This window comes from Nansenia antarctica (assembly GCF_963989245.1).
Source record: "Nansenia antarctica genome assembly, chromosome: 1".
NCBI lineage: Eukaryota > Metazoa > Chordata > Actinopteri > Argentiniformes > Microstomatidae > Nansenia > Nansenia antarctica.
This window is the reverse complement of record NC_137674.1, coordinates 71697230-71709729: the sequence shown is the minus strand read 5'-3', so window position 1 is coordinate 71709729 and position 12500 is coordinate 71697230. Positions and strand designations below refer to the sequence as shown.

The 12500-nt window shown below is 43.6% G+C and overlaps 1 protein-coding gene across 1 annotated transcript in view; it reads right to left on the bottom strand.

Annotated features, from left to right (window-relative positions):
• Window positions 1-12500, bottom strand: part of epha6 (eph receptor A6) — a gene marked incomplete at both ends in the record, with an annotated part of 62818 nt that overhangs the window by 36864 nt on the left and 13454 nt on the right. The window contains 2 exon segments of the mRNA XM_080548879.1: window positions 8379-8919; window positions 9328-9456. Of these exon segments, the coding sequence (XP_080405005.1) occupies window positions 8379-8919; window positions 9328-9456 (670 nt within the window).

The window sequence follows — 12500 nt, the reverse complement described above, 5'->3', positions numbered from 1 at the left end:
CGTGTTTCCGAGAGGGCCTGTGCGTTGGGGAGCGTTGGCGGGGGCTTTTTCTTTCTCTCCCTTTCTCTCCCACTCTCTCTCTCTCTCTCTCTCTTCCCCCCTGCCCCCTCCCCCCCCACGACCGCCTCAGAAGGCTTTGATCAGCCTCGCCTTTGAAGCTGCTTTTTGAAAATGAAAACGAGGAGAAAGCAGAAGTCATCGCAAGTTCACACTCAACTTGCTGCAACCGCTTGGAAACTGTAAATCTGCGTAACAAAACCGTCTCCGCATAATGCAACCAGACAGCCAGAGAAACTTAGACATTAGTTAGGGAGACAAGTGAATTACTTTCTCCCAACTCACCTCTTCATATCACCTAGCGTTTTAAGACCAGGAAAGTAAAGATGAAGGATATTCAAGGCTGAAATAACGAAGGGTAGAATATATCTCAAATATACACATGAACGTGGTATTTCTCTATGATTGATAGGCTGAAATTAATCTGAGCTGTTAGAGCTGTTATCTCCCTATAGGAGGTCTCAGACTAGATCAACAGAACTTCTTCTTGTGGGATGTGTGTGTGTGTGTGTGTGTGTGTGTGTGTGTATATCAGTGGAGGCTCCTCCATAGAGGTGGAGGAGGCCTGGCCTCCCCAATAATTTGAGAGAAGAGAGAGATTTAAAAAAGCAATACTTTTATTTATTTATTTAACAAAAAACATATTTTTTATATTCATATTATTTCCGTTTTGTTCATAAATCTGAATTTTTCCATGGCTAAAACCCAATATTGCAATTGTAAAGCACCTACAGGCCAGAATTCCTATCCGTTTGTATTGAGGAGGCCAGGCCTCCCCCAGGAAAGTGGTTTCTCATAGAAGTCAATGTAATGCAATTTTTTTCATGGCAATATGTGATTGGCCAAATCACTGAAAATGGGTGGGCAGAGGAGGCCTGGCCTCACCATGCATTGAGTCCAGGGCTGAAAGATTGACATTTTGTTCGTCCAATCACATGAAGCCATTTTTCCCTAAAAAAAATAGCTCATTTGGCCAAATACTTTTGCTTAAAATGACCTCGGAAGTCGGCGAGATTCTGGCGCGATTTATACATCGAATAGGTAGACAACATTTAAGATTTATTGAACAGTTTTATTTTTAATATTAATAATTAATAATTGTATGTAGTATGTTGTGGTGAATGTTGTGAGCCTGAGCAGAAGGGACAATAGCAGCTGCAGGCGGACCAGAGATTCATGCCAATTGTTTTGTATATTTGATGACCCATTGTGCAGGTAACTTATTACGTTGTTTGAGTTCTATGTTTTGGTGCATTTTGTAAGAGTCCACTCGTGGTGTTGCTAGCATTCACGATCTCGGGCATGGCTAGTCAGTAACGTCATGTTGCATTCCACGTGTAGTACCTTTTTCCGCCACACGCGTGTATGAGTGCTGTTCTGCAGGATAAATATTAGAAATGGATGAAGTATTGTTCTGAATTGTATGTTGTGTGTCTGATTGACATAGTGTTTGAGTGCTTTTGACATGTCATTGATTGTATGTAGTATGTTGTGGTGAATGTTGTGAGCCTGAGCAGAAGGGACAATAGCTGCTGCAGGCGGACCAGAGATTCATGCCAATTGTTTTGTTTATTTGATGACCCATTGTGCAGGCAATAAAAGCTGCTTCATCCACCATCCTGAGAGTGTCCCAATCCCTTCAGTACCGCCAAACACAAATTAATAATTTTTAACAAAGACAGATAAGAAGAACAGGGAACATTCCATCGCGAGTGAAGCGAGCAAGCGGAAAAAAATGTGGCCTCCTCAATTCTGGAAGTCACCAGCCTCCACTGGTGTATATGTGTGTGTGTGTGTGTGTGTGTGTGTGTGTGTATGTGTGTGTGTGTATGTGTGTGTGCGGGTGTGGGAAAGCAGAGACAGTCTAGCCTGCCTGCAGGGAACAGGTGTCCTCAGTGACACAGTTGACAGGTGCATTATTAAAGACCCTCCCCATCTCCCCCTCCGAGAAACTCCCAGCATGCATGGAGGTGGTTAGGATGATACAGCCCCTCAGCTGACAGAGACGACTACCCACCGCTCATCAGATCAAAAACAGTCAGACTCATCAGACAAAATAGTATTCCAGTATGCCATCAAAAGAGAAAAGATCTGGACTGGGCACAGACGTTGTCTTAACGTCAGAGTATCGATCATAGTAGGGATGCACCGAAATGAAAATTCTTGGCTGAAGCTGAAACCGAAATTAAGGAAACATTGAATACCGAATACCGAGTGCGTACCTGCAGTTTTTCAGTTGTTTTGTCAATTTTTATACCATTGCATTGCATAATAGCAACAGCAGCCACCATCAAGAAGGCACAACAGCGGCTCTACTTCCTGAGAGTCCTCAGGAAGGAACACAACAAGCAGGAGATACTGGTGGCCTTCTACCGCGGCGCAGTGGAGAGCATCCTCACCTACGGCATCTGCAACTGGTTCTCCAGCTGCACAACCGCGGAGAGAAATGCGCTAAAGAGAGTCGTGAGAACAGCCCAGAAGATCACCGGCGCCCCCCTCCCCTCTCTGGAAGAGCTGTACAACACACGCTGCCTCAGGAAGGCCTCCAAGATCTTAGACCCAACCCACCCTGGGTACGAACACTTTGCCCGGCTGCCCTCGAAAAGGCGGTACAGGACCATGGCCGCAAGGACAAACAGACTGAAGCTCAGCTTCTACCCCAGGGCCATCCAGGCCCTGAACACAGCAAAGACCTAGGTTCTGGGCCCTGGACAGTCTGGACGGATTGATGGCAGCTGCTGGATTGAAAAAATCAGGTGTAGTGCTGAGGCACAAATGTGTACATTTCAAGCCTGCAAACTGCGACACTTTAAATGAATGTGCAATAACACTATGTGCAATATGACAACCCTAGTCGTCTTATCTGTACAGTATAGTATAGTGGATAGTGTACATAGCCTTTATTTATGTAAACCAGCTCCTTTCCCTTCTTGTTTTTTTAGTAGTTTTTTTTCTTTCCTAGCACCAGGGGAGCCACCCCTCCCAAATTTCGTTGTTTGGTACCTGTACTATAGCAATGACAATAAAGACCATTCATTCATTCATTCATTCATAAATTAAATAAATGTTGCTTTTTATTCATGCTTGTGTGCTTACTCATGTCAAAAAAAGTGATAATTATCAAAATTACGTGTTTGAAATGGTATATACTTTATGTTACGTAATATTTCCTCATTTCATGAAATATGTAAAAATTGTGACAGCGGCCACTGAAAGTCATCAATCAAAATAATAATAATAATAATAATAATAATAATAATAATAATAATCACAGCATAGACACAGAAAACACCTATTTAATTTTATTATTTTAATCCTACATATATGAGCAAGGGCTTGTCAGCTTTTAATATTAAATTCAAATACAATATATATTCGTCTGGTCCTTTTTGTCTTGCATTATGGAAATTGAAAAAAGCATTCATATTTCTAACAGTTACTTTTGTAGTTACGCATGTTTCCCACATTATAATACTAAAAACATCAAATCTGACACTTCCTTGGCAGAGGTATTAACTAATAACGGTGCTACCTGGAGAGGTTCTGCCTTTCTGAAAGCTCTCCTGCAGCATCTTCTGTCGTGGTGCAGGAGACGTGGATATTTGGGCATCTTCATCTTTTTTTTTTTTGCCCAACCTCGTTGTGACTTTTGGGGTGTGTCATTTTTAAATGTTTAAATAGGTTGTTTGTGTTGCTGCTGTGTGACACTTTTTTGTCACAGATGATACATCTTGCAGTCTTGTCCACCGGTGAAAAGTGACACCATACCACGCTCTGTTTCCTCTCTGCCATGCTGCATTCTTGTTTGGGGAAGTGTGTGTGCCTGATAAGAGTGCGCAGTAGCACAGGGTGCGCTCGGTTCTCATATCTCATAGGTTTCCTCAGTCATGTGACACAGGCCAGCTAAGGGCTGTTATTTGGCACAAACATTATACAAAAAGACTGAAAACGTTCGGAAAAGATACAGCCACCCACGTTTTGTAATGAGTAGCTTGTGAGTATCGAAGTATCGATACTACAGTATAATCAATCCACCCATCCCTACTGCCAACATGTTTGCTGTAATTATATGACTTGGCAGTAGGCAGTCATCACTCAATGCTTGTCTCATTCACAGAACAGCATGGGTTGCTTGCACTGTTTGATCGCGTCATTAAAAAACTTCTCGTATTCGGTAAACATTCGGTCTTTTCAAACATTCGGTGGCCGAACTTTCGGTGCATCCCTAGGTCATATTATAAGTCATAGTATAGGTCATATATATAGTATAGGTCATATTATAAGTCATAGTATAGGTCATATACTGTATATATAGGTCATATGTGAAAGCAGGAAGAAGTCGGCAACCAATGTTCTGACTTTTATTCAGAAAAATGGAAATCATTTTCAATGTTGTTGAAAGTCAATGACACACTCGCTAGTCAAGCCAAAAACATTGCAATGCACAATCCCCACTACTCTACACTAACTAGGTAGTAGTGGGGATTACTCACCGAATCCATTGCATTGCAATGTTCTTTGGTGCTTTCTTCATTGAGATGATTTTCTCAATTGATGAGATGTCTGTCTGAATGGGCTTCACCATAGGACAAAACTAATGTCAAATGATCCCTCCGTTGTTTGAAAAGTTGTGGAGGCAATTTTCTTCCAAATGTGGTTGCAGTCTTAGTGGGTGTTCGTTCAGGTAAACATACATACATACACACACATACACACACATACACACACACACACACACATACACACACACACAAATCATCTAGGAGAAAAGCAGATATTGAATGTTTATTCATTTTTCAGGGAAGCGTAGAGCATATGTTTCACCAGAGGCTGTGCAAACACACACACACACACACACACACACACACACACACACACACACACACACACACAGTAAAACGTAATTATTTTCTTCTCTCCTCCTGCTCCCACCCGGGAAATTCGACCATTTCTACCTCATTTCAAACCAGTAAGCTAAAGGGAGAGCTAGGTGATTTGTAATAACACATTATATGAATATTCATGTTGAAAGGCAACTGTAAAGTAAGCTGGATTATTTTATTTTTTAAACAAACAAACAAACAAAGTAAATCAGACCAAAATATTAATCTGGAATGGTCAAATAGGTATTTCTTAGGTAGTAAATAAGTGGCCCCCTGAGTGGCTCTGAGAGGGGAAAGGTCATAGGTGAAGAGAAGCTCAGAACCATGAACAGCTCCTCTCTCTACAGAACCAATCACGCTGCCAAGGACAGGCCACACCATCGCTCACTCAGCACACCCACGGTAGACATGAAGACATCCTATTGTTGTGGCTCCCCCTTCAGCACCGCTCGTTCCCTCCTCGTCTCCGCTCGTTGAGCCTAATCAGGCCCAATCTGGGACACCTGCGCCGGCTCCAGCAGGTGGCTACAATTTCAGACTGAGAAACCAGCAGCATAAGAAGCCCCACAACCTGCCGTCCGAGGCTTGATCATTCTGATCCCATGTGGTTAGTCTACTCGCCTCCTCGTGATATCTCTTGTGAAAACTATAGCCTTATATATATATACTTATTAGATATACATGTTCTCATCCGTTTTATTATTTTTACCTGTGTTTGTTTCTCTCTCTCACCATCCAAGGAACCTTCCTCCCCTGCATCCCAGTGTCACTCCCCGCTCCTCCACCATTCCATCCCATCATCTCCGGACAGCCTTCCCAACCTCCCTCCGTTCTCACCCAACGTACCACCCTCTGGATTCTCCCCCTTTCATCACGGACGGACTTCACCCCCTTGCTAGTCCTCCCGGACCCCTCTCCCTGGATTACCCCCTCACAGTTCTGGACTGGTCAGTACACGCACATTGAACAACAGCCTCCACATTTACATATCTACACCACATTAGTTTTTGCACGCTAGACACTCGCGCCCAGACACATACTGTCGCTGTCCAATACACACCTCACTTACATTTCGTCTCAGGCGCCCACACACTCCCCCCACGTAGGCCCTGTTAGTGTAGGTTTGTTATTTTGTCTGTCTTCATTAATACATCTTTTATTATTGTCACCCTTGTCTCTGTGTCTGTCTGTTCTGGGGTTCTGCCACATTTGACCGCTTGGTTCAGGTCTAACACCTATTTTCAACACCACACACACACACACACACACACACACACACACACACACCATCATCATTAGCCCCAAGACCAGAGAGAGTGCATGAGTCGACAGAAAGATGACTTGTATTGGCCTGCTGGGCTGACTCAGTACTGCAGAAATCAACAACACCACGTTCCACTGCTGTAACTACAGCAGACTGCAGACAGGAAACTATTTATCAGCCTGGGGGTTAAGGCAGGGGAAGGCTCAGTGCAGAGAAGAGCAGTAACTTTTGCTGTGTTAAGTGACCATAACAAAAACACAGGGAACCCTAGTGTGATGTGAGAGAGTGAGAGTGAGACAGACAGAGAGAGAGAGAGACAGACAGAAAAAAGAATATAAATCCGAAGAGGAAGTGAGAGGACGAGGGAGGAGGAGTGAGAGGGGAAAAGGAGAAGAAAAGAGAGCATGAATTGTGAAGACAGATGCAGCTGATTCCACAGCCTGCCCTAAATATCAGCCTCTCTAATAAACAGCTAGAGGTCTCTGGTCTGTAATCTGGTTCTCTTCATCATCCTCGTCTTCATCACCATGAATCTTACCACTGTTGGAGGGGACATTTGTAAATGATGCTTCGTTCACAGACAATAAAATATTAGATGGGGTACATTTTGCTTGTTAAACAGCAAAGAAGAACTGTTCAATTTAGCGTCTCCCTTAATTACAAAGGACATTTTCATCAGTGTGAGGAAAAGCAGGTTAGGGGTTTATCTGTAAAGTGAACAAATGGAGGTAATTAGCATGCTATCTTCTGTGGAGAGCAGGAGAAATGAGGCCAATTGCAATCTGGAACAAAGAACTCAATGTTCCCTTGCTAACTTTGGTTCTTTTAAACACTTCCTCAATAGCAATGTTTATTTGTGTTTTCAAAGAATATCTGGAAATATAAATATTGATCTTAGAATATAAAGCATTTCCGTTCTTTTGCTAATGACTGTTTTTGGTGTTGAATCTTTTCTGTAACATAATAGCATAACATTTAAATACCCTTGAGATCAAGTGATACAGAGAAAAGTCCTGCCTTTTCTGCTAAAATCTTTAAAACCAGTAAATTTGTTTGTTCTGAAAACGGTGCTCTCTCACTGTGAACACAGCCCAGGGGAATTCAGTGATGGGAGAGCCAGATTCAAAAACAAAGAATTCAAGAATATAAAAAGAAAAAACAGGAAGAATTGTACTTTTGTAGCAACCTGCTTCACACAGTATCCTGATAGTTATGGTTGGGTTCATCTGCAGAGGAGATAGGGAGGTAGGAAATATGGCTAAAACAATAATGACATTGCTTGAACTGATATTCTGCCAAATAAAAAATATATACAGACAATGATAAGACAAGCCACATGTGAAATCAAAGTGTTCGGCTTGAAAGGTGATATACTAGACACTAGAGAGAGAGAGAGAGAGTGTGTGTGTGTTTACTGGATTATTCAAATCTAAGACTTTTTAAAATGTCAGATGTACTTATATAGTATGTGAGATATTCAGTGTGATATTCATTAAAAGTGTTTTTCTTAAGCAGCCCTGAGTGAACGGTCCTCCTACTGAACGTGCTGAGTCACTAGCAGAGCACTCAAGCTGAAGAGGGAGTCAATCGTCTGCATATCGGTGCCCTTAAGCTCTGAAAAGAGGGGGAGAGGGGGGAGGAGAGGGCGACTGGGAGGCCCCATGGGACCTGTCTATCTGTCTATCTGATGCAACGCCTGTCCCTCTCCTCTCCTCCCTCTCTCTCCTCTCATTCTTCTTTGCCCTCAGTCAGAATGCTCAAGCAGCTACTCACAGATTCACTTTGCTGCTGAGGCGCCATAGAGATGTAGAGGCGTAGCGCATTGTGTAAACCTCCCTCCTACAGGAACATGCACTGCCCCCGTGACAGCTATTTTGAGACAACACCACCCAGTGATTGGCTGCACAGCTGGGGCCAGAGGGAGGGGACCAATGGGAGAACAGAATGGCCAGTGTGACAAATAAAACACGACTATTCTCATCAATCTAGTGTAGCAGAGGTGGTTGGGAGACCAGGCTTGAGTAACCATGAGTAACCTTGAGTAACCTTGAGTAACCTTGAGTAACCTTGGCTGAGACCTCAACATTTGAACTTGAGCTCCCAAATTCATAAAAACAAAAAACAGTTCTTAAGATGTAATAACGTTGAACTAACATGTAAGAGTAATGACTCACCATGACAGTACCCGTCCATCTCCTCATGTCCCACGCTACAGACACACCTCCCCAGAGGCACCAGCCAATCCCCGTCCGCCCCGCAGTACAGCTTGGGCGTGTCCCTCTCCTCGGCGTTCTCCACGCACGCCCCCCGCACCTCCACCAGCGAGGACGAGTCGACACGAGGCACCGTGTCGGGGAACGCCGCCAGGTTCCGTAGCGTGGAGGGGCAGTGCTTGTAGTACACCCGGACGGACACTAGGGCGATGCATGCCCCGACGTCCTGGAATGCCAGGTAGAAGCCCTTCCGGGTCACGGGTCCGACCTCCCTGACCTCCGTGTTGAGGCGCAGGACGCGGTCGCCCAGGTCCGTCTGGGTGAAGCTCTCGTCAGCGGCGATGGTGTCCACCTTGGCGTAGTCGGAAGGGCGGAAGCGCGTCCCGGCGGGGTGCGGCTCGTCCGCCTGCAGGTACAGGAGGTTGAAGGTCTCCTTGCAGGTGCCCGACACCCAGGGGATGGAGTTGCAGTCCCGCAGGGTGAACCGCAGCTCCACGTACACCTTCAGAATCCAATCAAACTTTATTATTTTCTTTAAGTAATTTTTTTCTGAGTGGGGCAGTCCCACTCATATTTTTTATTGGACAGATATAGTGAAAACTGACAGGAAAGTAAGGAGAAGAAGGGAGAGCTGGCATGTCAGCAGGGCATGGGCCGGATTCGAACCCATGCCGACATGGGCATATGTATGTACTGTAGACCCGTGGTGCTAGACCACTGGACCACCCCAGGCCACAAACTTTATTTTAAATGCATTTAAAATCGCACCCCATTTTTGATTCTATAGAAATGAATTAACAACGAAATAAGAATAGGAAAAATACTAACTCCAAGAAAATAAGAACCCAAAAAACTAAAATAGAAACAACATTTAAAAAACGAGTTATAAGACATAAATGACAACGACTACCTTCTGGGCGGCCTGGCGTTGGATCCAGTTGGAGCGAATCCAGTTGTTTTGGTTGGGCTCCATCACATGGCACACCTGGAAGGTATGAATGGGTCGGTTCTGCTCATCCATCTCTGTGATGGCATCCCACTGCAGAGAAGAGAGGGGGGAGGGAGGAAGGGAGGGAGGGGGAGGATGGGGGGAGGGAGGCAGGGAGGGAGAGAGGGAGGCAGAGCGGTGCAAGGGAGTTGGGCACAAAGATGAAATATATAAGAGGGAGTTATAAAAGAAGGGAATGAAAGAGATGGGGGAGGAGGACAAATGCGGCAGGAGAGAGAGAGGAGGGTGAAACAGAAGGGAAAAAAAGACGTAGAAAGACACAGACAGAAGAAAGAAAGAGGAGGGGGGGAAAGAGAGATACAGGAATAGGTTTAGTTGACTTCAAGCTATGAAATAGACACTATACTACAGCCTCCATATAGAATACCAAAGAAGAAGAAATCCCAGCATGCCAGCATCTAGCACATTGACCTCAGTCCCGAGCTCAGGTGAAAACCTGTTTGTCACGTGGTTTACCTGACCAAGCTTCTTTTACAAAGCACTCCACATACAGTGATCACATCGAGTCACTCAGGACAATATGTGACACAGTCTGGTGAAAGGGGGCAACCAATCGTAATGTTCAGACTTTTATTTCGAAACACGGAAATACATTTCAACGTTGTTGAAAATCACAACACAAGCTCGCTAGTCAAGCCAAAATATTGCAATGCAATGGATTGGGTGAGTAATCCCCACTGCTACCTAGTTAACTATAACACTACTTTACATTGTTAGCAGGCTCACAAAACAAACTGTGTTAGTTGACTAGAGAGCCTGTGATTGATTTTCAACAACGCTGAAAAGTATTTACTTTTTTCTAAATGAAAGTCCGAACATTAAATCGGCTGCCGACTTGTTCCCCCTTTCACCAGACCGTGTCACATATGCTCAGTATAGCTGGTTGATTACAATACAGTGGGGTGCAAAACATTGGGCACCGCTGGTTTAAATGTCTGTTACAATTAATCTCCAAGTGATTGAAAGCAAACCTGAACACTAAATGCTACAACGTTAAACATGACACCTTTCTGCAAATTTTAAAGCAATTTTCTTTTTCTTTTTCTTTTTCAGAGTTTTTAAATTATAAAAAAGGAAAAGGACCCTGTGCAAAAGTTTGGGAACCTTTTTGGATTATTCTTTGTTACCTTTTGAGAAGATGATTACTAAGGCCCAGACCAAGTTGATTTACTCGTTAGGGCTTCAATGAGTCAGGTGAATATAATTCCAGGGTTGAACTATATAATCTGAAGTAACTCCATGCCTTCTAAAGTATTGTGTCTGGTGTTAAAAACCATGGGTTCCTCTAAACTGTTGTCCAAGGATGTCAGAATCAAGATACTTCACTTCCACCACAAGTAGAAGGCTAGAAAAAAAAACTTGCGCAATGTTTCAAACTACCCATTTCCACTGTCAGAAACATCATCAGGAAACGGAAAATAAATGGGACAATTCAAGGCAAGGCAAGATCTGGAAAACCAAGAAATATATATATATATTATTATATTATATATAATATAGTTCTGATAGAATGGCCCTGGATCTGGTGAGAAATGCTCAGAAGAACTCACACATCACTGCAAAAGAGCTGCAAAAAAGAGTAGCAGACACCGGTCTACGGTAGTTGTTCATAGGACAACAATACAGCGTACCTTAAACAACAAAGACCTACAGAGTTGCCAGAAAGAAGCCTTTCCTACGACCTCAACACAAAATTAAGCGTCTGAAGTATGCAAAAGAAAACCTTGAGAAGCCTATTGGAACAATGCCTATTGGAACAATGTGCTTTGGACTGACGAAGCCAAAATTCTACTTTTTGGCCATAACCAAAGAAGATATGAAAAATGGGTGAAGCATTTATAGAGAAGAATACCTTGCCAGCTGTTAAGCATGGAGGTGGATCCATTATGCTTTGCGGTTGTGTAGCAGCTGGGGGCACAGGCAATATTGTGCGGGTGGAAGGAAGAATGGATTTCACCAAATATCAAGACATTCTAGAGGCTAATGTTCGAAGGTCAGTCCAGAAATTGAAGTTAAAGAGAGGTTGGGTATTCCAGCAAGACAATGACCCGAAGCATGCCTCAAAATCAACCATGAAGTACCTCCAGGAAAGACGGATGAACGTTTTGGAAAGGCCATCACAGACCCCAGACCCCAGAAGGTATTTCTGAGCTAGAGGTAAAAAGTTACAAATAGAAATTAATCTTGCTTTAAAATGTGATTAAATGTGTCATGTTTAACGTTATACCATTTAGAGGTCAGGTTTGCCTCTTTTCACTTAAATATTAATTGTAAAAGGCATTTTGACTAGGGGTGCCCAACTTTTTGCACCCCACTGTATATGCTTTAGCTGATTGTGAGCTCACCGACCATGATCAAGTAATTTTAATTAATAATAATTTTGCCATTTAGCAGACGCTTTTATCCAAAGCGACTTACAATTACGAATTACAGGGACATTCCCCCTGGAGTAACCGAGGGCTAAGTGCCTTACCCAAGGGCACACTAGTAGTGGTGTGGCTTCAGGCGGGATTTGAACTCACAACCTTCCGATCACAAGTCCAACTCACTATCCACTAGACCACCACTACCCCTACTATCAAGTCTTATTACCTCTATGGTTAAGGGGTAGGGTTCTAACAGAATGATCATATCAATGACTGTGCATTCTTCCCCCAGATGTGGGATTATCCCACTGATGTCTTCTTAGTTCAATATAAGGCCTGAAGAACACGATAAGATCTGAGCGCTTGACATTGAGTCGTTGAATTATTCATATTCTTTATACAGTATTAATGACTTTACAGTAGAATCTGTAAAGTCAATATCAGCCTTCCCCTGCCCCCCTTCCTCCTTCCCTCTCCCTCACCCCTGAGACAGACCTGACAGAGACAAGAGACACCCTGGGTCTTACTTCAAAACACCCCTTTCATTCTCTGTCTCTCTCCCTCCCTGCCTCCCTCTCTCTCTTTCTCTCCCTCCCTCTCTATCTTTTTCTCTCTCTCTCTCTCTCTCTCTCTCTCTCTCTCTCTCTCTCTCTCTCTCTCTCTCTCTCTCTCTCTCTCTCTCTCTCTCTCTCTCTCTCTCTCTCTCTC